Here is a 24,963-nt window from a genome sequence, read left to right as displayed (position 1 = left end):
ACTGTATTTTAAAAATGGTACTGTATGAAAATACACAGCAATGTACTTCTAGAAAACAAACAACAGAAAACAGCATGTTGCATGAACACTGGAAAAATATTAATGAATTATTTATTTGTTTGTTTAAAGCACTTATTCACTGCTTTCTACCTTGTGGGAACTCAAGGTGGCTTACAATATAAATAAAATAACATTCATAACGTAGATATAGATGTATTTTCCCTGTTGTGGTTGTTTCATTTGAAATTCTGCCTTCCCTCATAGCATTAATAAACTGGCATCTTTATTTACAGTGTTCAAGCAGCTTGTGAAAATTAAAAAAAATACTAATCAGCAGGTTAAGAACAATGAATTCGCAAGACAGTAGGAAGGATGGATAACTAATTTCCTAAAACAGCATGAAACTGGCCATGAACTTCAGCAGTACACCACCAATGAAAAAGAACCAGTATAATAAAGAAGCATTAAGACATTTTGCCTTCTTCTGAGAAGCTGCCTACACCTTTAACCTATTTTTATGAGTGAGTGAGTGAGTGAGTGAGTGAGTGAGTGAGTGAGCGAGTGTGTGTGTGTGTGTGTGTGTGACACAGAGAGAGAGAGAGAGAGAGAGAGAGAGAGAGAGAGAGAGAGAGGGAAGCTGAGCTCTCAATTCTATGAATCCAAGGACTGCATTGAGTGTGTTCATTATAAGTCCTGAAAGAAAACTAATGAGTAGTTGGACTGGACATATGGCATAATTGCACTCTCCAACTAAACTAAGTCCCAGGATGTGTGTCTGTGGGCCTTGATCAGGTTATACTTAACATTTGTTGATAGCCTGATTGAGGTGCTAGATATGAGAAACTACATTAACGTTCTACATATGGGCAACTGCTGTTGTGGGATCACCTTGCTTTTCAGGGGATTTTTGCTGTAGCATCTGGCATTACAGTAATGACCTTTGGGTTAATAAGGGAATCAGCTACTGCCAAAGCATGAAACAAACAGGCCATATAATGGGTCAGCTACGTTCGTAGACATGAAGGAAGATGGAGTAGGTTTTATGGAGTTGTATGTGGTACCTTCTCTAAACTGAAGTGAAACACAATGTTTTAACCAAAAAAAATGGCAATTTCATTAACTAAGCAGTGGCAAGTATGCCACAAGTCAATTCCAAAGTAGGTAATAGGGTCACAGTAGTGCAAATAACTACTCTTATGCAGGGCTTTTTTTCCAATTTAATGATCTGGAACGGCATTCCGGCAGTTCTCAAAACTGCCCTCCCTGCTCCTGGCTGTTTTGGGCCTGAATTAGGCTGAAATGGGCCCAAAATAGCTGAAAAGGACCTGAAAAGGCCAGGATCAGGCCGCTGCCAAGTGGCCAGGATTGGGCCTCTGCCGGGCAGGAAAACACTCCCCTGCATGGCAGCGGCCTGATCCTGGCTGTTTCATGCCCAAATTGGGCCCAAATTGGCCAAAATGGTCCCAAAATGACCAGGATTGGGCCTCTGCTGGGCGGGGGAAGACTCCCCCACCTGGCAGAGTCCCAACCCTGGAGTTTTGGGGCCCGATCCTAGCCAATTTGGGCCCCAAAGTGCTGAAATGGGCCCAAAACGGCCAGGATCAGGCCTCTGCCAGGTGGGGGAAACACTCCTCTGCCCACCAGTGGCCTGATCCTGGCCATTTCAGGCCCAAATTGGGCTGAAACAGGCCCAAAATAGCAAAAATGGGCCCCAAATGGCCAGGATTGGGCCTGATATGGCGAGGATTGGTCTGCTGTCAGGTGGGGGACCCTCCCCCACCTGGCAGTGGTCTGATCCTGGCCTCTTCAGGCCCAAATTGGGCCAAAACAGGCCCAAAACAGCCAGAATTGGGCCCGAATTGGCCTGGGGCAAGGACACAAGCGGACTTGAATCACGGGAGTACTCTCGGGGTGGCCCAGAAGTGACATCATCATGTGGTCCCGGGAGTGTGCACAAATGCATATGGTACCACTGAAATCCACTACCTCTTTTCTCAGAAAAATGCCCTGCCCTTAAGTTCCCTTTAATCTCTGGTACCTGGGGGTAGTTTTGTCTCTGAATATAATGACTGAATAACAAGGGGTCAGCAGTGTAGCACAAGTCTGATTATAACAAAAGCAAGCCATAGCTTTCCTGCTCTTCACGGTTGCCACAAACCACATACGGCAAACATACTGTAGATCTATTGTCAAAGGCTTTCATGACCAGAGAATGATGGTTGTTGTGGATTTTCCAGGCTGTATAGCCGTGGTCTTGGCATTGTAGTTCCTGACATCCTGGACATTATAGTTCCTGATGTCAGGAACTACAATGCCAAGACCACGGCATTGCCAGGACCACGTGGTCCTGGCATTGTAGTTCCTGATGTCAGGAACTACAATGTCAAGACCACGGCTATACAGCCCGGAAAATCCACAACAACCATACTGTAGATCGACCACATGGGGTGTGGAGAAATTCCCTTTACCCTAGAATTAACCCCAAAATTTCCATTACTGGGACTACACTGTGTATGCGCTCAGGAACCCAGTTGCAAACTCCTAGCTGGCAAAAAGGAGGGGTTGGAGGAAGGAACCCTCAAGCATTAAACACAGAATACTCAAGTTCTTGGTTATTCTAATTACTCTGGTCGAAGCAGAACCATGGTTTACCACCCCACAACCCTGCTGTAAGGTGACACCCAAAGGGACAGGGGAGAAAACAGCCAAATTGCTAGAATGTATTTCCTTCATCTTGAGGCTTGAAGATAAAAATGACCCCAAGGTCAGATGGACCCCTCAAGGCAAATCTTACATTCTCAGGACACAGAGAAGTATCTGTTATTCTTACTCTTCTCTTAGCTTATGGCTTCTGACTAGGGAAGCACCATCTATGAAGGATTGCACTTTTCCCTAAAGACTGCATCTTGTCTATGCACCAAGAGACAATGAGAAGTCCCAACCATGATAACAAGCATAATGTTGAACTTTACTGCAACTTCTAGTAAAGTTAACCTGTTCTATCTAAACATCATTTAGGATAAGTACCAGGTGCAGGGAAAGGGGACAGCGTGTTTTTATCTTTTCTTTGTACCTTTGCTCAGTCTGAATCTTGAACAGAACATATGTATTCTTTTTATTCATTTATTTAACTTTCTTATAATTTGAATGCTGTAAGCTTGATCTCTTGAAATGCACCACAGCTATTCAGTCTTGCTATCTGAAGTGTAATAAAGGTAGGCTCATCATTCTTGGAACATGATAGCCTGAAAATGTGAAGTTGTGAGAAATCATCTCTTTGCTAGTTTGTAAAAGTGAAATGGAAAGGTGTGGCATAGCCTCTAAATGATAATGCAGGTACAGAGTGCTAGATGTCTGAATCCATCCAGAAGGAAATACTCTCAGAGTTGCTGGTGGCAGTGTGAATTTCCCACTGCTTCAGGTCATTACTTTTATTTTACAGTAACACAAATCCAATACCCTCTCCCTGAAAGAATATTTTCAAATTCAGCTGCTTACCAGCAATGCAGCATTAGCTTGTGTTTTTCCTTGATTTTACTGATTTCCTGGACAATTGCATTTTCCCCTTCCAATCAGATCCTTGCAAGGGAGGGGCACGGAGCACTCCCAGCCAATCACTGCAGAGAGTTGCTCTTCTCCTTCTTCCCTCTTTTGTGGGGGTGGACTGAGAGTCCTCCCCCCTCTTAAAGTAGAAAGCCTGGAGGAATCTTGTTCAGTGGTTCACAGAATTGGAACCCTTGGTCCAATTTGCTTGAAACTAACCTTTTTGTTCAATATGCTTGAAATTTAGGTGACAGAAGGAGCGCAGACAGAGTTCAGGCATTCCCCTGGCTCCGTTTCCAGGAGAATTGATTGCTGGCACCTGACTGTCTGGCTTCCTGGACCTCGGCCAAATGCACTGAACCAGGCTTCTTCCAAACGCAGGTTTGTTGGACGAGGACAATTACGAACTGCCGGATCGCGATCGCCAATTTCGTGGGTTTTTGAAGTTCGTAATGCAGTTCGTGCCCATCTCTAGTCTTGTTGGTCTGCAGTAGATGAGCAAGGTTCAAGGGGCTGTGCTGTATTTTCAGTGTTCAGTCTTTATTGCATTCTATCTTGTATGCTATGAGGCAATTTTTCATGTATGTTCACAGCACTTTTATCACAATCAACTGGTGCTTTGTTCAGCTTTTATTTTAAAGTGTTTCTTCATGCAATCCATGCTAATCAGTGATCACACAGTAAATGTGATGACTTTATGGTGACACCCAATTAGATTTGGGTATACAACATGATTAGATTCCCCACTTTGAATAGAGGAAAGAGGGAATTTCCCCATGGGGAATAAAATCTCTTAGCCAAGGTAGCCAGGCTGCCTATTTGGCTATATTGCACTGATAGTTTCATGCCAGTGCTGCTTAATGAAACTTTTAATCAATTCCAACACTAGTGGTATGCAGTGTATAAATTGCTTAAGAATGTGGCTCTGATAATAATTTTATATTTTACACAATGTTTCACTAAATACAACTAGATCTAGCTAAAGGATCCTTGGCCTGTTTGCCTTGACATTGGAGACACAGGCTATGGAACTTTATGAAGCTGTTAACCAATGCTTCAAACAAATTTGAACCCTTTAAAGGGTGCTTTTCTACAAAAATACTATTTAAAATACTAAATTTAAAATTCAGTAAACCAACTGGACACAAGAAGGCAAGCAATAAATTACAGATGTTTAAACCCCTATGTTACAATGTAGCAGCAGAATTGCTCTATTGCAATCTTTCCTGATTTTACTTGGATTTACTGCTTCTATAGGCATTAAAAGTAATGTCTTGAAGTTCTTCATAAATGATGGCCTGTGCAAGTTGGAAAATGGACTACTACCATCACCACTGCTCCTCTATTTCCTTTTGTTGGCAGAGGGGAATGCCCAGGTGTTTCAGCCACTTCCTTTAACGATGTGGAGCAATCCAGATTTGAACCACCAAAGTTTCAGGTCTGCTGGCCCCGCCCCCAAGCCATGTAAATGCCCAAAAGGCAGGGGGCTGGGCTGCAGAAAACAGCCTGAGTTGGAAAGCTGTATCCAATGCTACAACAGAATCCTTGTTTTCTCTCTATCTTCTACCTGACACAAATAGCTGTGCCAGCTTATGACTGAGAAGTGAACTTCTATGAAAATGTTGAAAGAGACAAGTAAAGATTAGGGACAGACTGAATCTGATGGTGAAAGTTATGGCTTGCAGTTTACTCTGACTATGAAAGAAATGTAGAATGACACACAAGACAATTTATATTTATTTTTCTATTATTCTGACGATCCTAAAATCAACTGTAGAAGCAAGTAGAACGAATTTTCAGAAAGGATCTCCTGATCAATGATTCATAACAAGAACACTGTGATGTAATGAAATAAGATAACCACTCCTTTGGTACAACAAAGCTGTCATACAATATTTTCACCAATGATGTGCTCTTTGCTTAAGGGAGGGCGGGATTACAAGTAAGTGTTGAAGCAATAAATAAGGGGGACCTATGTCAGGAACATTAGAAGTCAGTTAACATAAGTATATAGTTAGGCTGAGCTGAGAGGGCTCTACCCCCCCCCCACCTACCACAACCAAAAAAAGAGGGGGGGAAAGCATTTTGAGTCTGCTGAAATTGAACTGCTGCTTGCACAAAGAAGAAACTAGACAGTCATTAGGAAGTTTAGATATCAAGTCAAGAGTGAAAGAACATTTCTTCAAGCTGGCCAGCAAGCAGTGTTTTAAGCAGCATGAATCCTCTGTTCGGTACCTTGTTATTTTCACTGTTACTTCTTCTAACCCTCAGGATTCAAGAGCTGATAGAAGCTTGCAGCTGCGCCCCTGCCCATCCACAGCAGCTCATCTGTGATTCTGCTTTAGGTGAGTCATAAAACGTTATACACTTTTTACACTGATGGTAAAAAACAAAAGCAGATGCTGGATTTAAGAGTGGTGGTTTTTCTGCAACCCTCTGGGGCTTCACAGCTAACAAACAGTAGAATTTGTTCCATAAGAGAAGATTTTAATCAAAAAGTATTACAAGAATAAAATGCAGGTTCAAAGCATTCAGAAGCAGTTCCTTCTTTAGCATTTCAATTCTTTCTGCAAATATGTTTTATTGTATGTACAAAATCCTTTATGGACTTCACAGTAACAAGAATATAGCTGACAATGAATATGTACAATAATGTGTTATGCAATGTATGTAACATGCACAGATTTAAGAATTTCATTATTACATTAACCTGTAAATAGAACTGACTAGATACTAACCTTAACAGATCTTTCGTACGATCTACTTTTTCACTGATTTCTGATATAATTGTCTCCTCCTTGGGAGAATCAAAGAGCAATTGGGCTGTTGGCCAGCTATTCAAAAATGAACATTGGCAAAATATTTTACAGTCTCCAAATATATTATAAAGTGCCTAACTTTCTTCTAAACATTCAGTCTACACATTAGCAAACTAATCATATGCAATTAGATTCAACATTCAAATAAGAAAATTTGACGTTTTGCACTCTTTCATTTTAATCAGCTCATGCCACAGCTAGTTAGCTTCCATCCAGAGTGAGCAGTAAATGTAGAACATGAGTTTCTAAAATGCCACAAAATTAGCATCTCTATGGGATAGGCAATACCTTCTGCATACTGATTAATTGCTTTCATGTGCTGACAGAAAATCTTTGTAGCCATGACAAACTCTAAACTCTGTTTAAAATCACCAATTAAAGTGTTTCTTAATCTGGCTGTGTTAAGTAATGTTTTCATTAAATTACCTATACCAAACATGCCAAATTGGAATTCTCTGAAGTGTTGGGAAAAGCACAAGTTACTTTTACATCAATTTAACCATCATTAAACATTTTGAAAGAATCCAAATAGTACTCAAAATGCACTGGGTGCATTTTCCTGGAAGTGAAATACACTCACACAGAGTAAGTGTTGATGATCAGCAAAAAAGTCTTCATAACATCACAGAGTTTAGAAAAAGCAGAAGTACTGGTACAGATAGAAAAAGAAGAGGATTTTTCTTCAAACTCAGTATACAATATTTGTAGGCTTTAAGAACTGACTTCGCAAAATTATCCTTAACCAACTTAAATGCATGTTTATTAACATCATAGTAAAAATAGTCTCATTAATATAGTTTGGCAAGAAGGCATTTTTAATTCCTGGGCAGGATAAATCCCAAACATACTTAATTTAAAGAGTATTATAGTATCTAAAGAGTAATACGTTTATTATGGGAAATGTGAGACAGCCCATTTCGTCTGATGCTTGAAGTGTTAAGTACAGTTGGTACAGGCAACTAAACACATAGCTGCATTATATTTGTTCTGGTCTACAGAATCTTTATTTACTCAGGGTTGGATTGTTGATATGACAGAGGGTCATAGGAGTGGGGGTTGAGATCAATTGGAATTATTATGCTGTTAACGCAGATGACATGGCTGCACATAAGTATCATATAATTACTAGAAATCTATATTTCTGAATTTCATAATTCTCTACGTTGACTCGCAATGTAACCATTGTTTCTATGTGTAAAACTAGAGAGTAACATTTCTATGACATAGGTGCTTGGTACATAAACATTTGCTAAGGAATCTTTACTGTTTCCTGATATCCACTTCCCTCAAAACACTGGGACAGGAGTAGAAGTAGAAGAAGATGGGGGAGGCAATTGTAAAGTTCTATAATGTGCTAACGAATGGAGAAGTATCAAAGGGTATTCTATGAAGGACATTAATCAAGACTGGTCCTGTTGCTTGGTTGTGAAGAACTGGGATAATGCATTTGATTCTTTACCATAATTATCTTGGATTGGAGAATATATATATTTGTACCTACAGAGAGTAGCATTTAAACATTATGTACAATTAAATCTGAACATGCTTCCTTATTTACTAACTCCAGAACAGTGAAAACATTAATTCTTGTTCCAAAATAGTATTTCAGAATATAAAATTGAATCTTAAGACAAAATAAATAAGCATATTAAATCAAGAGCACTGTAAGTAATCGAAACCTCCTATTTGGCTTTTAAAATTGTGAACTTTCATATTTTCCCTACTTTTGCTCTTTGACTGTGGAAGGGTGGCTGGCTCAGGCATTGGTTAAACCAACAGACCTCACTTAAACAACCTCTGACTAATTCAGTACCCTTAGCATTCCCAAGACTAAACAAGGAGCACTTTCACTGTGGCATTTGTCTGTGTGATTAGTGTGTGACATATTGTCTATTCCTGTCAGGGCACCTTTTGTTGCTTCAAGCTATGCTTAGTTTCAAAACACCCCATAACTACCAAACAGACCTAAGTAAGTTTTTGCAAATCAGACTGGCTGGCTGAAATACTGTGAAGGATGATGGCACATATAAAACAGGGGTACAAACTAAAGCTGTATTAATATGTGTGTATGACAGCAGGAGCCAGGTCCAGTACTAGAGCAAACAGTAACAGCCCACCAACACTTTCCATGTCAGTTTGGCCTTGCAAAAACAGCTCAGCATCCTAGTTTCCTGTGACCTATTTCTTCAAAATACTGAACACTTTATGTGCCATACCAGTCCTCCTAACGTCCTATGTCTTATTTGAGACTTGACTCTATTAGGAAGCAAAACAGAGTGCTCCTTAGTTTCTAACAGAGGACTGTAAGATTTGCAGACTTAAAGATCCCCATCTGTTCAGAGCCATGTTAATGGTGAACATTGGATTTGTGGTAAGTAAATTATTAATGTATCAAAGTATGTATCAAAGTAATGTATCAAAGTAAACAATGTATACTTTTGAAAGCTTTCAGAAATTCTTAACAGGAATTGGTCAAGTGCATGCATCAACTGCTCATTCTGCCCCTACAATAAATGTAAGCTGCAGAACTATGTATCAATATGGCCTTTTGTATATTTTTAATTTAATTTAATTCCATAAAATGCATTGCGCGTGGAGTGGGTAAGAGATGCGGCTTCTCGTTCCTTACCCACCTCTTGGTGCGTGAAGCTTCTAGCTTGGCATGTTTTCTCTGACTGGCAAACCATCAAGGTTCATTTCAACTAACTTCTTTAAAATGGTCAGCCAGCAGGCAAATTGCAGCTATTCACAACAAATGGCACAGACGGTAGTGATGGATAAATGGCTACTACCTACTGGAGAACTTCCTTACAGGGCCCAGCAACATTTCATTCCATACACTTTATTATGTGTGGGTGTATCTTGCTTTTTATTTTAAAAAATCCCTTAATGTTTGTGTTCATGATTACTTATCAAGTTTGCACTGAGACTGAAAACAGGTACTATCAATATGTTGTTAGCATAATGCTCAATCTGGATTGCTCTTTGGATTATAATCTTGCAATTTTTGGACTGCTGTTGCCTGTGAATTGAATTAAAATTTATACTGTCTAGCATACACATTCTTGCTTCTTCCCTATCAACACTGTAATGATGTAATACATTTCCAACTAATTAGGCTTCTTTGCATCATAAGTGATAGTGGCTGCTGTGGCAGGCTGTAGTTGAAGAATGGATGTAAGTGAACTGATTTGAATGGGATCTAGATGTGGGGCTGCCTTTGAAAATGGTCTAGAAACTTCAGCTCATCCAAAATGCAGCAACCAGGCTATTGTCATGGGTGGGCTACAGGGATCTTATCACTCCAGTGCTGGAAGATCTGTACTGGCTGCCCATTTGTTTCCAGGCACAATTCAAAGTACAGTTCTTACTTTAAAACCATAAATGGCTTGGGGCCAGGGTACTTGAAGGACCACCTCCTCTCATATAGTCCAGCTCAGCAGTGATGTGCCTCACAATCCCTGTCCTCTATGCAACCACCTTCAGATGGTGGAAACCATGGTTGTTTGCAGAAACAATTCAGGGCTGTAGGTGCAAAGTCTTTTAATGAAACCTATAGGTAATTGACCTATAGGTAATTGACTGAAGTCTTTACACCATTTAGGATTCCAGGGTGGGGTGAGGAGGAATGTCCTCTCTCCGACACCCATGGTGGCAAACAGAGACTGGGCTTTTTCAGTAGTCACACCTTACTTGTGGAATGCCTTTCCCCTTGAGACTTGCCTGGAGCCTATGTTGCCTTCCTTTAGACACCAGGACAAACATTTCTGTTCACCTAGGCTTTTAATTAAGGGGCTGATTTTTTTTACACGATTTTAGCCTTGTAAATTATTTAAAACTGTCTGTGTCTGTTTTTATGGTCCATGTTTTTATGCTGGACTATTTTTTCTCCTAATGTTGGATTTTAATATCTTTTAATGTTTTATTTTTATTATTTTTATTTTGAAAGCTGCCTTGGAATAATTCCTAGAGAGGTAGCATAATTTTCTTTATAAATGAACGAACGAACGAACTGCAATGAGCATTGTATTGTCGAAGGCTTTCACGGCCGGAGAACGATGGTTGTTGGGGGTTTTCCGGGCTGTATTGCCGTGGTCTTGGCAATGCCAAGACCACGGCAATACAGCCCGGAAAACCCCCAACAACCATGCAATGAGCATTCTTTGTAACCTGGCAGTGTAGTAACGTTAAGAGAACAAAATGGTAGATGCTTGGAACGTAATGGGTGATTCCCCCACCTTTTGATCTGGAGTTTAGCTACTCAAGATCAATTGTTTATGCTGATGTGTCAGCAAGTGGGGAATATGTTGGAGACCACAATGGATGCAAAAGAGAGTGATGCTTCAGCATATGAACTGGCTAGAATTAATTAAATGGCATTACCTTTCTCCCTATGCCCCAGAAGTCCTTTCATAATGTGGGTTTAATTGTGATTCTATTTTATTTGTATGCAACAATAGAACAGCAGCTTTAGAAGAATCTGCATACACTATAACATGATAATGCTCATGTCTGCTAGCTAATTTATTCAACTCAACCTTACTTAATAAAAGTAGGTTAAACCTTTCTTCGGGTCAATTGACACCACTAGAAGTCTAGGATGCATAATAAATGCAAGAAGTAAGCCCATTCAGGGATGTGACATTTTGAATTTGTAGCTTGCCTAAAAGAGAAGCTATAGTAGGATGGGGAATCAGCAAAAATCATAACCCTCTTCTAGCAATAGAAAGCCTGTTCTACTGGCATAAATGCCATAAATGCTGGTGGTAGAGCACCTTTGGATCTAACCCCATTTCTTTCCAGTTGTTTACATCATGGTGGGCTGGCCACTGGTGGCTGCATACCTGTGTAACTGCAGCACAGCTAGTCTGCTCCCTAAGGACTCTGATGGGAGAGCTGCTACTCCCCTGCCTGCAGAGAGCAGGTGCACAGAGCAGAAAGACCCCTGCAATCAGGCTTGCTGCACCTCAACAGAGGCACCTGTCTTGAGAGAAGCCCTGCCCTGAACAGAACTCTGACATGGCCTGTTGGACGCCCCCTCCAAAACCGCTATGTGGAGTGTGGCTCCCTGGGTGACTGCCTCTAAGGCAGGCATGGGCCATGCTGGCTCACAAGCAGGGGCTGGGCCTCCTGGCAAGGCTTAACTGCAGAGGCCAGCTTTTGGGAGGGCACAGGTGAGGAGTGGAGGCCTATGTGAATAAGCAAGCTGGGGCAGCTGCCTCCCTAATTCCCTTTTACTTGTTGGTGCACCCTCCTCCCTCCCCAAGCCAGGACTCAGGAGGTAGATAACCTGCAAGGGAACTTGAGTGGTAGTTGTCAGTCAGACATTCTGGATGTGGGTCTCCTCTCATATGTGAGTGCGAGGCAAGCAACGAATTTTGCAAAGTTCCCTCTGTGCACTCCTGCCCTGCCACCACAAGAACCCTCTCCTGCCCCACGCTCTAAGTCCTCATGGCAGGGCGCTCTTGGGACCAGCCTCTCACCACTTCCCTATTTACCTGTCACGGGTGCCCTAGCCAGAGGTTACGTAGGGTGCCCAAGGAACTGCTTGGGCACAGGAAAGGGGGCTTAGCTGATATGGGAGTGCAAGCAGATCGGTCCCCATGGTGGTTGGCATCCTATGCTCTACCAGGCCACCTGGTCAGGGTCAGGTATGGGTTTCCCCCCCCCCGATTTTTCCCATACAATGGGCACCTATGAGCTACACTGTCGTTTTATGTGGCATAACTTTCTGCTGTTGCTAGGGGTGTTCCTGGGCCCAAAATGGCTTAGGGAGCTGACTAACTCATGCCTCGCCCCCTGGCACAGGGACTTATGCTGCAGTTAGGCCTGTGACCGGCTGCTGGGGCTGGGTGCTGGTGGAAGGCCTAGGCAGAGTGGTGCCGGGCTGCTGAGCCAGCATACAGGGGGTTACACCAATGTAAGACTGGAATACGCTGGCGTAACTCCTGGTCGGCTCTCTGAGCACTTTGGGGCCCCCTCCTCAGGACTGTGCTGTTAGTGTTGTATTTGATATTCTTCCTGTTACTGTGCAGTGGATTAGCCTGTGTTACAAGTGAACTCCAATTGGTTAAGCCATGTCTACAAGTATAAAAAAATATATGGATGGAGAGTCCAGAAACCTCAATATATAAGATCCCAGCTTGTCTGTTAGCAATTTTGTTAGGGCTTCTACAGCTCTGGAACTCTTTAAAAAGCTACTGACATACTAATCAGCAGACTTTGGTGATCCAACATCACTGAAAGAATGAATACTAGATAATTTGCGTAATTGTCACTGATTATATTTCCAAACTGGCTACCATTCATAATTTTAATAGTAATTGACTCCTGCTAAAATAAATTTGCATGCCATGAAACTAAAACAAGAATATACAACCCATATTGCCACACACAGATTCATGGCACAATAACACAGTAACTAAACTACAGTAATGCACTCTATGTAGGCCTCCGCTCAAAGACAACTCAGAGACTTCAGTTGGTGCAGAATGCTGCAACTTGTTTACTTTCAGGAGCTAGATGTAGCATGCATATTAGTTCCATTCTGCAATAACTCCCCTGGCTTCCCATCAGTTACTGGGTGCAATGCAATTCAAGGCCATGAATTTCACAAAGTCCTTCATGACCTTGGCCCCTCATATCTGTGCAACCACCTCTCCCCTATGTTCTACCACAGCAGCTTTGCTCATCTGAACAGGGTCTTCTGAGGCTACCACCCTGCAGTTGGGCAAGATCAACAGCTGACTGCACACATGCTTTCTCCCCCCTCCCTTTATGGAATGACCTGCATGAGGTAGTCAGGAAAGCCCCTACTCTCTTGGTTTTCTACAAACTATGTAAAACTGAATTATTCAGGAGAGCTTTCTACCCAGATTATAGGACTATGTCATAAGAAATAGCTCAGAGAGGGTTGATGATTGAACACTTCATTATTGGGTACTGTCTACTGATGTAGACATGTGCCTACTAGGAAGCTTACGTGCTGCTAAACATGCCATGGAAATTAGTTACACTTTGTTTCAGATAGATTTCATCTCTGTGCTCAGCTTCAGGGCTCATTTTTGAGGAGGAATATACTGGAACACAGTTCCGGCAGTTCTCTCAAGATATCACGTGTCAGGTGGCCCCGTCCATATGATTTTCAGCCATTTGGGGCCCATTTCCTCTGGGATCAGGGCTGGAATAGCTGGGATTGGGTCAGTGCTGGGCAGGGGAGGCTTCCCCTGCCCAGCACCAAACCTACCCCAGCTGTTTCGGCCCCAATCCAGCCCCCCAAAAGCCCAAAATGGCCATTTTGGGCCATTTTGGGCCAATTGGTGCTGGGACCGGGGCCAAAACAGCTGGGATTGGGTTGGTGCCAGGTGGGGGAAGCCTCCCCTGCTCAGCACTGACCCGGTCCTGGCCATTTTGGCCCTGATCTGGGCCAATTCCCCTGGGATTGGGGACAGAACGGCCGGGATCAGGTCGGTGGTGGGCGGGGGAACCCTCCCCTGCCTGCCACTGACTTGGTATGGGCTGTTTTGTCCCTGATCCCAGCCAAACCCACCAGGATTGGGTCAGTGCCTGGCAGGGGACCCCTTCCCTGCCTGGTACCGACCTGATCTGGGCCATTTTGGGCCCAATCCAGGTCAAAACGTGTCCAAAATGGCCATTTTGAGCCATTTTGGGCCCATTTCGGCATGGATCGAGGGGTTTTGTCCTGAATTGGAGCCAAAACAGCCCTGATTGGGCCACTGCCAGGTGGGGGAACACTCCCCCATCTGGCAGCAGCCGAATCCTGGCCATTTCAATCAATTATGCCAATAACAAACTTCCGGTGATATCAATGGGTGTGGCAAATGCTAATGAGTTATGCTAATTAGATATGCTAATGAGTTCCTGCAGCTCTTTTTCTACGAAATGACCCCTGCTCAGCTTTATACTTTTTTTTTCTATTACCATTCCCTATTGTATCTGTTTCCCTAAATGTCCTCTTCACTATTATACTTTGGTCAGTGAATGCCCTAGCTGTTGATTATATTGTATTTTCACTTGCACTGTTGTGATGCACTTTAGATTTTAGTGAGAAAGATGGACTATAAATAAATAAATAAATAGATAAATAAATAAATAAAATAAAATGGTAGTGCATCATTATAATGTTGATTAACTATCCCTTTAGAAGGGGTTTTTTTCAGGGCTGTAAGACTTTCATGGAGTAAGGTTAGGGATGGCATGCCTGACTCAATAACCTATGTATTTATGAGTTCTATGAGCAAAGAATAGTGATGCTGCTGCAAGAGACTTCAAGGAGATAGATAGATGATGGAAACTGAATAATTTAGCAATTAGTTGTGCATATAGAAAGACTGCCTCCTTCCACGTTGTTCCCCTAAATAGTCACCCCCAGCACAATGCCATTACTTCCAGGTTGCACTGGAAGTGATGTCATCAGCATGTACCACAGGAGCATTTATGCTCATTTCTTCGGCCTCCTTGCTGATGGCAGGCAATCTCTAGGTGGCCTGCCTCCTCCTGAATGCCAGCAATTGGCAGGCAGAGGCTACGATCACTGGGAGATTGCTTGCCACTGGTGGGAACCTGGCAAGCCTAGGTGGGTGATGATCAAACAGAGAGTTTTTTCACTACTTGGACCAGCTGATATAATGTTCTTCCCTTTGAGGCTTCCTGGTTTCTTTTGACACCATTTTAGTATGAAATTCTTATTTTAACCTGCTTAAAGGTCTATGTTTTTATGCTGCAGCTAGATCCGTAATTCTGGATGTTAATGTTGGCTTTTAATTAATACCTATTGTTTTGTTTTTATTATGTTTTATTTGGTAAGCTGCTTCAGGCAGGTTCCCTGGAGTGGCATCTTAAAATGTGCTAAATAAATAATCAATACAAAATGAACAACAAAAAGCTTCCATAAATATGCTCCATTTGTATTCCTTAAAACTGTTGAATGGAATTCCTTTTAATTAATGAATACCTAAAATTTATGTGTTTATTTTCCTCAGTCATCTATTTACCAGCTAGAACAAAGGACATGAATAACCACTGTCACAAAATGCTAAGCAAATAATTTGAGGGTTCGTGATTATGATAATCCAGAAAAATACGATAATGAAAAGGAATTTGCATTTTAAAGAGAAAGAACTAAATTTCATTCTTGATATATCTCCTTGTCTTACTCGGTGGAAGCACAGTGGGTGACCTTGGGCCAGTCATACTCTCTCAGCCTAAGCTACCTACCTCACAGGGTTTGTAGTTAGGGATAAATGGTGAAGAGAATTATGTAAGCTGCTGTATTGTGCTAATTAAGCTTTCTTGCTTTTTGTTGCAGTGATTCGAGCAAAAATTTCCAGTGAAAAGGTGGTTCCAGCAAATGATGACCCTCTTGACACTCACAAAATGATCCAATATGAAATCAAACAAATCAAGGTACCTTTTGAGGCAAATTAAAAATATTCTACTCTAAGTGACTAAGGAACCCGTACTGTGAACTTTAGAACACTCTTAAGATCCTGTGAGATCACTGGGCTGATCTTGTACCAATTCTACCTCACAGAGTTACTATGAGGATAAAAAGGGGGAATAATTATGAATGGGTAGGGTTTCGAGGTTCGTATACCCTCCCAGCAGTGGGGGACATGAAACTTACTGTTTGAAGTCTTTTAGGAAGTGGCATGCTCACTTTCCCAGGTTGGCTGCCAATGGTGGGCGATTACCGGGAGGTTTGTCACCTCCTGGTGGGCAACTGGGTAAACACCCAAGAGATTGTCCACCACCAGTGAGCAACTGGTAAGACTATGATTGGGATAAATGGAGACAGAATGAAATAAATGTAGGCTGAACAGTTTTTTTCAGTTTCTCTTAATCAGTGCTGTAGAATTCTATAAAGCTCCCTACAGATGGTCATTCTTCAATGTTAGACAAAAAAAACTATGCTGGAGGATAGCTGATATCAGATCAGAACAAGATTCAAGAATCAAGAATTGTCTTAAATATATTTTTTCATTAATGATCAATCAGCATTTCCCCTCTTCTTTTTAAACAGGGAAATACATACTCAGAATGCTGAGTATTCAACCATAGCAACAGCAGTAGGAATGAGTTACTTAATCCTTTCAATGATCTAGATAGTTCTACCAGCTTCTTTCTGAACCAAGGAGAGTATGGAATCTCGACAGATACAATTCCTAAATTTATTTACAAAGTGTGCATTGTTTTTGATTGCAAAAAATGGTCCCCAGGTAAAATGTAAAGCATTCCTTCTACACTGCTACTGCCTGCCCCCACATACATGCTGAGGAATGGTTTATTGGTGTATTGTTTTCATATGTAGTTGTTGTTGATTAAATTTATCTCAATTTACTGTCCTTAAATTTTTCTGGAATTTCTAAAACTGGCCTTTGGACCAACTGCATGTTAGGACAAGATTGATTTCTTTTAGTCAGAACACCTGATTTGGAATTTTTCAAAATATAATTGCTGTCTACTTGAACACAGCAGCAACAGGTTTTCCCCTCATTGGATCTTGATTTCAGTCATTCTTTGATTTTAGTCATGCTTGCAAGAATCTACGCTATTTTATCAGACAGCTTTTTTTTTTAAAAAAAAATTAAACTTAATTTTTTTCAGTCATTGCTGCTTTTGTTTTATGAATAATTTTTTAAATTTTACCATAAACACAATATAACTATCATTTAGAGTACATAATTACAGTAAAGAACTAAAGATCAGTATAATTATACTAAAGAACTATAACTCAAGACCAGTTCACAAAAAATTTATCAAATGTATTTCTTTTATCAATTTTAGATCATTTTATCAATTGTAGATGGGAATTTTATATTCTTCTCACAATATTTGTATTGCATTCATGCACTTATAAACAGTGACGAGATACATTTTCAAGAACTTTGTAGATAATTTTATTTTGTTGATTTTGGTAACTTTGTGGAAATTTATTCAGAAATATTTTAATTGCACTGAATTCTTGATGGGAGATATGAAAATGTCGAGTCTTCAGAAAAGATCTGAAAGCATGCTGACAGCACACGCAGTTAGGATTGCACCGGAAGCCACACTGAATTTTAATGTCATTTGTTAGAAGCCACACTCAACTCACATGGAATCAACTCTTAGGTAGCAGGGTACAGAATGCAAGTTTAGGGGAGGATACAGATATTGTTTAATATTTAAGTAACAGCCAGAGAGGGAGAGTTAAATGTCTATCATTGAAAGTTAGTTGAATATAGAGCGAGCTATAGTAAATACATAGTTCCAACAGTTTTGGAGTGCTTTGGGAAAACAGAAGGATAATTAAAATATGTAGAAAAATGTAGGAGAACAGCAGGTGGGGTTCAGAAGATAAAGTTTCCCACCAAATGGGGCCAGAATTGGGGCCAAAACAGCCTGGATTGGGTTGGTGCCAGGTGGGGAGGCTTCCCTCTCCGGGCACCAACTAGATCTGGATGGTTTTGGCCCTGATCCGGGATGAAACAGGCCCCAAACGGCCAGAAACAACCATTTTGGGCCTGTTTTGGCCCGGATCAGGGCCTAAACAGCTGGGATCATGTTGTTGCTGGATGGGGGAGGCTTCCCCCTATATGCACGGACCTGATCTGGATGGTTTCGGCCGTGATCCATGCTGAAATGGGCACAAAATGGCTGGAAATTGCCATTTTGGGCCCGTTTTGGCCTGGATTGGGGACTAAATGGCTGGGATCGGGTTGGTACCAGGCAGGGGAACATTTCCCCATCCAGCACCAACCCTATCCAGGCCTTTTTGTCCATGATCCAGGCCTAAACGGGCCCAAAATGGCCACAAATGGCCATTTTGGGCCCATTTTGGCCCGGATCAGGGCCTAAACAGTCGGGATTGGGTTGGTGCCTGGCAGGCGAGTGTTCCCCCATCCAGCACTGACTCGATCAAGGCTGTTTAGGCCCTGATTGGGGCCATTTCAGCCCCAATTGAGGTCTAAACAGCCCAACATTTTTCAAAGTCAGGTGGGCAGGGCCTGTATCCTTGGCTGATTATTGCCTCTTTCCCTTTCCTGAAACCCCCCATAGCATTCCCCATGGCAGCCTCTCCCAGAGAAAAGTCTGACCAAATTGCAAAAGTCATGCAAGTTGCTCAGATGAGTTGTGTGGTGTCCAGGCCACCATAGTGACTGGCCAAGTCATGCATGTTGTCCACTGGATGCTACTGGGCTCAGGTGAATTAAAGGTAAAGGTAGTCCCCTGTGCAAGCACTGAGTCATTACTGACCCATGGCATCAAATTGTCCAGTAGCCACTGACTGAGTTGCACAAATTACATGTTAGCAAGTTGCCCATGTGTGTCATGCAGAGGCTGCTGTTGCATAGTAGCGAGTAACCAGGTGGTTCCATGAGGCCTCCCTCAATGTCATGTGGAAGGGGAATAGGGGTGGTCTGGAAGGCAAAAATATCCCTGGAATGAGCCCTGTCCTCTCCCCTCATCCTTTTACTGTCAGAAAATAAGGCTTGAAGGCTGGCAATATTGTTTTGGTTGCCTATCAACCCCAAGAATGGTCACTGAGATCTCAGAGAGCTTCTGTTTCTCAAATGTACAGGTACTACTGTTATTTGATGGAGTTATGCCTCCCATGTACTTTTTTCAGGTTTCTGATTTTTCTTGTTTATGGCTCCAGTTTCTGGATTTAAGCATCCATGTTGAGAATTAGAAATATTGGCAAGTAGCCCTTGCAAAAATTGTGTGTGGGGAATTCCGGGGAGCTGCACCAGGCTTCTGGCTCCCCTTCCTCACAGAGAGCCTTCCCCTTTGCCACATCCCTTCTAAACACTTTCCCATTTGCATCCTCTCCAAAGGGGAAGGGTCTGGGAGGGGGCAAAGGAGAAGGGGGTTGGGGAGGGAAGGCCAAAGGAGATGGATGCTTGGTGAAGGCAAAAGGTAAAGCTCCTTGGGAGGGAGGAGGCAAAGAGAAAGGTGTTTGGGAGAGAGGAAAAGGGGGGAGGTGTTTGGAATGGGAGGCAGAAAAGGGAGAACAACCTTGCCAACCACCTAATCTTTCAAACCCCACCTTTCCCGCTTAATATTTCCACCCCAACCTTCCCTATTAATCTTTTCCCCAAGTACCTTTCCTTGTTAATATGTCCACCCCACAAACCACCTTTCCCTGTTAATCTTTCCATACCCCACAACCTTTTCTTGTTCTTGAGGTGCTGCCTCCTGGCTTGCTCTGGCATTGGGAGTGCAGGGGAGAGGAGAGGTTGGCTCCCAGCCCCCTGTAGCTACTTGGCCAGCAGCAACTTGGAGCTGGAGTTGCTTGGAGTGCCCATTCAACTTCCCCTCTACTCACCCCCTATCTCCTGTGAACTCATTTCCTGGTAGCTGCCACTGCTCTGCCCCACAATGCCAATTTACAGGCATTTTTAGATGTTTAACAATTGCTGAAAGGCCCTGATTCCGACTGGGTCTGTGGTTATCTGGACTAGGACCTTGCAGCAATTTGTCAAACAGTTAAAATTTCCTGTATGGACTGGGAAAATCACAGGGGAAGGGATTCCAGGGAGCACTCCCCACCCCCATTTACTGCCCCTGCTTCCTTTACTTCTAACCATGACAGAGGAAGAGGGAAGTGCATTTTCAGAAATAAGCAAGGTTGCAGAATCTTCTGTTTTCTAGCCAAGTGGCCCAATTCACAGATTTATGTATCCCGGGGGGGGGGGGGGGGCACTTGGCTATTAGTATATAAGGTAATAAAGTATTAATATATAGTACATTCGTTGCACCTTATTGGAATTATTTGTTGTAACTACATTTGTTTTTCTGTTTTTCTTATACAGATGTTTAAAGGATTTGAAAAGTTGAAAGATATTCAGTATGTTTACACACCTTTTGATTCTTCTCTCTGTGGAGTGAAATTAGAAGCCAATAACAAGAAGCAATACCTCCTTACAGGTACTATGCATTCAGACAAATGTACCACACAATGCATGTTCTAAACCACCACAGGTGGTGGAATGAAGTGTTGGTAATTTTACAGATGCTATCTAAATGTTTTAAAAAAATTTTAATTACTGCAGCTCAAATATACATAAACTTTGGGCATCCATGTTGTACATAGCTTAGCACATATAACATTAATTAAATTTCTGATAAAATGATAGGAAGATGTCTTGATTGAAAATGCTAATTTAATTTGCAGTTGTGTATGGTGACCCCAAAGTTTACTATCTCCTTCAGCATAAGCTGTAGATTTTATCCACAAAGTAAAGTCTCTTTCATTCTTTTAATGGATGTGGATTTCAAGTCTAGTGTTAAGATATATTGTCGAAGGCTTTCATGGCCGGAGAATGATGGTTGTTGTGGATTTTCCGGCTATACGATCACGGCTATACAGCCTGGAAAATCCACAACAACCTAGTGTTAAGGATTAATTTCTTCAAGTAATATATTTTGCTGTTTTTCCAAATGCAGGGCAAATTTTAAATGATGGCAAAGTTCTTATCCATTTGTGTAATTACATTGAACCATGGGATGACTTAACACTTTCCCAAAAGAAAAGTCTAAATCAGAGATACCAAATGGGCTGCGGCTGTAAAGTAAGTATATAAAATTCATTGAGATGATTGCATTTTGGCCCTAAAGCACTAGAAAGGTAACTGGCAATGGTTATAACTAATTTTCCCAGCTTTTCTCATTTGGATGCTGTTTGTAAAATGTTTTACCAGCTTTTGAACTTAGATATTTTGTGCAGCTTTCTAGTTTGCTTATTTTTATGTTGCTGTTTTTGTTATTTTAAAGTTACACTTCATTGTGTAATTTTATGGAAAGCAACTTGAATATCTTGGGATGGATAATATGTACATATTTCATAAAGAAATAAATATATTTTATTATATAAATGAATGAAATAACAATAAATTAACTTTCATTGGTCAAATCACTCACCTACCCTTGTACCATTAAAACAGATTATAGAGTGAATCTAACTAGACTCCAAGGAGCCTTTCTCCATCCTAAAGAATCTTCCTCCAATAATAAATAATATGTGAAAGTAACTTGAAATGGTGGTAATGGATATGTATACTGACAGAACATGTCGATATAATATATTTCTGTCTATAAGGCCTTATTAAAAGTTTAAGAGTTAATATAATAATAATAGTAACAGTGTGCCTATATACAACTCTTCTAGACAGACTAGTGCCCACTCAGAGAGGTGAACAAAGTCAATGTTATTATTATCCCCACAATACAATTAGGGGGCTGGGTCTGAGAGGAATGGCTTACTCAAGGCCACCTGCTGAGCTCTTGGCAGTAGTATGATTTGAACCAGCAGAGTGCTAATTTGCAACCCAACTACTTAATCAGTATGCTGCAGCAGTTCTCTTGCTGTAGTTCAATGTTGTTGCCATGAAATAAATCTGCTGCATAGTGGTGGGAGGGACAATTCATATCATAACTTTAAACTCTTCGCAACTGGGTTAGCTGAAAAATACATTGAGTACAGTTACCAGTGCCACACTTTTGGGATGCTGGTGGAGCTTGGTTACCTACATAAATTGGCCTCAATTGTTTTGTGTTGATGGGATGCACCCATGCATATCTCCATATTCATTTAAGGCAGTGTAATGATTTTATTACCTTGACCTGGATAGCCCAGATGAGCCTGATCTTGTTAGATCTCAGAAGCTAAGCTGGGTCAGCCTTGGTTAGTAATTGGATGGGAGATCTCCAACAAAGACCAGGGTTGCAGAGGCAAGCAATAGCAAACCCACCTCTGTTGGTCACATACCATAAAACCCCCACCAGGGTCGCCATAAGTCAAGTCTGACTTGAGACCTCTCTCCACAATCAATGATTTTATTACCATTACATAATGTAAATGGAATGTTGCTATACAATACCTACTAATGTATGTACTAAACAAAGATCATGTGACCTTTCATTTTTAGATTTCGACCTGCTACACAGTGCCCTGTTCCATCTCTACACCCAATGAATGCCTGTGGGTAGACTGGTTAATAGAGAGGAAGCTCTATGGGCATCAAGCAAAACATTATGCCTGTATTAAGCGCAATGATGGAACATGCAGTTGGTATCGAGGTGGCCCTCTTCCAGAGAAAGAGTTTATTGACATGAGTGAACCATGAATTTTGTTAACTTCATGCAATGCTGTGTGCACATTGCTTTGAACTTTCAACAGCTATCTGTTACTTAGAAACAGAAACAAGTTCTGCTGTGTAAATAAAGTACAGTGTTCATAGAATTGGCATCCAGACAAGTGGAGGAACCATCTTTTGGAGACAGCTGTCTCTACATTTCTTTTCTAGAGAGGAGCTATGTGGAAACTCATTGTTTTTTAAATGCATAATAACTTTATTTTTTATCAAAATGGATGTATGTATACACAAGATTGATCAAAATTTGGACTCCTGATAAGAAACTAAATAAAAAACACCTTGTTTTCATCCAAAACAGAATTCCTAAGAACATTAGTGTTGTTTTGATATAGACATTTTTCGTTAGTGCAGCATTCTGTGATAAAAGGACTTGGACAGGATATATGTAAGACGCACTGTAATAATTTGCTGTAGGATCCAAAAAAAATAATTTCCCCATCTCAGTTGATATAAATTAAATGTTTCTGTGTATGTGTGTGTTTTCTGTATGTCGTTTACCATGTCTTGTGTAGCGTTGCCTGTGCTTTGAAGGGGTTGTTCATAACTATGTTATAATACATCTTTGACAGTTAAAAACAAATCCAATGGAATTCAATATACTTTAAAAAGTTACTGATGTTCCATTATGTAATTTTGACATTGACCTACCAGAAGAAATGCCATAGTATGCTTTCTTGAAGTGAATATCCTACAGCTAAGGTGGAAGAAGTGGTTTAGATTCTAATTCTTAGATATTATGTCTTGGATCCTGTAAACTACTATGTGGAGTCTGTGGAGCTGAATCATTCCTACCTTCCCCTTCCTCCAGCAGCTCTTTGTGATCCTTGAGAAGCAGCAGAAACTCAGCAGAGAATACTTTCCACTAAATCAACAAGAAGGAAATGATTTAATTTGATTCTTCTTACTGCAGCTCCCCACGCTGTTGTGGTATTTTGCCTCTGGGGTGCTCTAACCTTCAGAATCGGTTTTGGAGGAAGATATAGGAAGTTGCCAAAGGAAAAGGAAGAGAAGGAAGATCCCTATCCATAAATTCATAGTTCTGGTGACTGATAAGATCCAACCCTATATATTTGTTCAAACAAGCTATCAGTAGGTAATAGGGGTGTGCAAAATGAAATAAATGAGCTGGAAATACACCCAGAAATTGCTGGTTCAGTTTGTTAAAGGGGCTTCAGAATGGTGAAACAAATTCAGAAAGCAAAGTTGTAATGACTCTCCCCACTGAAAAGTTTGTGTGTTTCAGTTCAGTGATTACCATGCAGTGGCAGTGAAGGCAGGCAGGCACTGGGCTGACAGCAGCCGGTTGCAGCATCTGTAACTGTTTTCCTTAATAACAACCAACCAATTGGATCCCAAAGGGAGAGGCTGAGCCTTAGTACACTGTAACCGCATGGGCAGGAAGGGGAATGTGCATGTTGCGCATAAGTGTATTTTTTATTCAGCACTTCCCAGGGCAATGACATTGGCATTGAGTGACTACGATTCATAAAAGATGTGCTTTGCACCATGAAGGGGAGAAGCAGACAGCACAGCACTGACAGCATTGCCTCGCCAATCCTTTTCTATGCATTTATATACAACGCAGGGAAAGGCCAGAAAGCAACCAATGTCCATACAGGGGTGAGCACTGAGGAGGGAGGGGTCTCCTCCAGCTTCTAAGTCCCCAGCTGCCACAAAGGCTCATGTTATGTTGATTAGGGTGGAAACTAGAAATAACATACAATTATTAAAAGAAGGCCATAGTGAGGATGACCCAGGTATGTGTGGACTGGGTTGCTCATTTAGTGGCATTCTGCTGCTGTCCTTCGCTTAGGGGCCACCACAAGCCAACTGTGACTGTAGAAGTCATCCTAAGACAATGAGTCAAGGAGCGCCAGGAGACACTTCATCTTGCCCAGAAAAGACAAAGAAGTATTTTCTGGGCAAGATGAAGTGTCTCCTAGTGTACCTTGACTCATTATATTTTCTGGACTGATTTTAAACTGTTGATCCAGTGTTAAAGGAGCGGAGATAACAGGGCTGTGCACTGCACAGTTGCATGTGGACGCCAAGTCTTTCCACATCAGTATTCCATGTGGACTGATGTGGTTAAAGACTGGGCTCCCTTCATTTTCTTTATTGAGACTGGCTTTCGCTTAAGTTTAATTTCTTGTCCTTCATCATTCTATTCTGGGTTAACAGTTTTCATCAGAAAATGGATCTGCCTGGTCTCCCATCTTTATTGGTAAAAAATAGAGAAAAGAAAGAGGTCATCCCTTATTCCCTCAAATCCCATTAACAAAACCAAAGGACCCCCCCTTCCAATATTACTGTGGTGGATTGTTTTACAAAGGAGAGGAATCATAGGTGCAGGATGCTATGAATGAAACATAACACTGGCTTCCATGCTGAGGAACACCCAACATTTCTCTGACAGTGATCTATTCACGTTTGGGTATGGC

At 41.5% G+C, this 24,963-nt stretch overlaps 2 protein-coding genes across 3 annotated transcripts in view; one reads left to right on the top strand and one right to left on the bottom strand.

Moving 5' to 3' along the window:
• The window catches only part of SYN2 (synapsin II), a 341,584-nt gene that overhangs the window by 89,124 nt on the left and 227,497 nt on the right, over positions 1 to 24,963 (bottom strand). The gene's annotated exons all lie outside the window — the stretch shown is intronic.
• On the top strand, positions 5,573 to 23,621 carry TIMP4 (TIMP metallopeptidase inhibitor 4). Its single transcript, XM_054976927.1, has 5 exons — positions 5,573 to 5,888; positions 15,691 to 15,788; positions 20,180 to 20,294; positions 20,814 to 20,938; positions 22,295 to 23,621. Exons 1-5 carry the CDS (start codon positions 5,759 to 5,761, stop codon positions 22,490 to 22,492), a joined length of 666 nt encoding a protein of 221 aa, XP_054832902.1. The 5' UTR covers positions 5,573 to 5,758; the 3' UTR covers positions 22,493 to 23,621.

This window comes from Eublepharis macularius, chromosome 4 (assembly GCF_028583425.1).
Source record: "Eublepharis macularius isolate TG4126 chromosome 4, MPM_Emac_v1.0, whole genome shotgun sequence".
NCBI lineage: Eukaryota > Metazoa > Chordata > Lepidosauria > Squamata > Eublepharidae > Eublepharis > Eublepharis macularius.
The sequence above is the reverse complement of the archived record's forward strand: the minus strand, read 5'-3'. Positions and strand labels throughout refer to the sequence as shown.

What these genes read in the sequence shown, in the direction of transcription:
- TIMP4 (XM_054976927.1), top strand. Translation starts at nt 5,759, where the DNA reads ATGAATCCTCTGTTCGGTACCTTGTTATTTTCACTGTTACTTCTTCTA. An exon ending in ATGAAATCAAACAAATCAAG is followed by an intron (nt 15,789 to 20,179) that starts GTACCTTTTGAG and finishes TTTCTTATACAG; the next exon opens with ATGTTTAAAGGATTTGAAAA. An exon ending in AAATGGGCTGCGGCTGTAAA is followed by an intron (nt 20,939 to 22,294) that starts GTAAGTATATAA and finishes TTTCATTTTTAG; the next exon opens with ATTTCGACCTGCTACACAGT.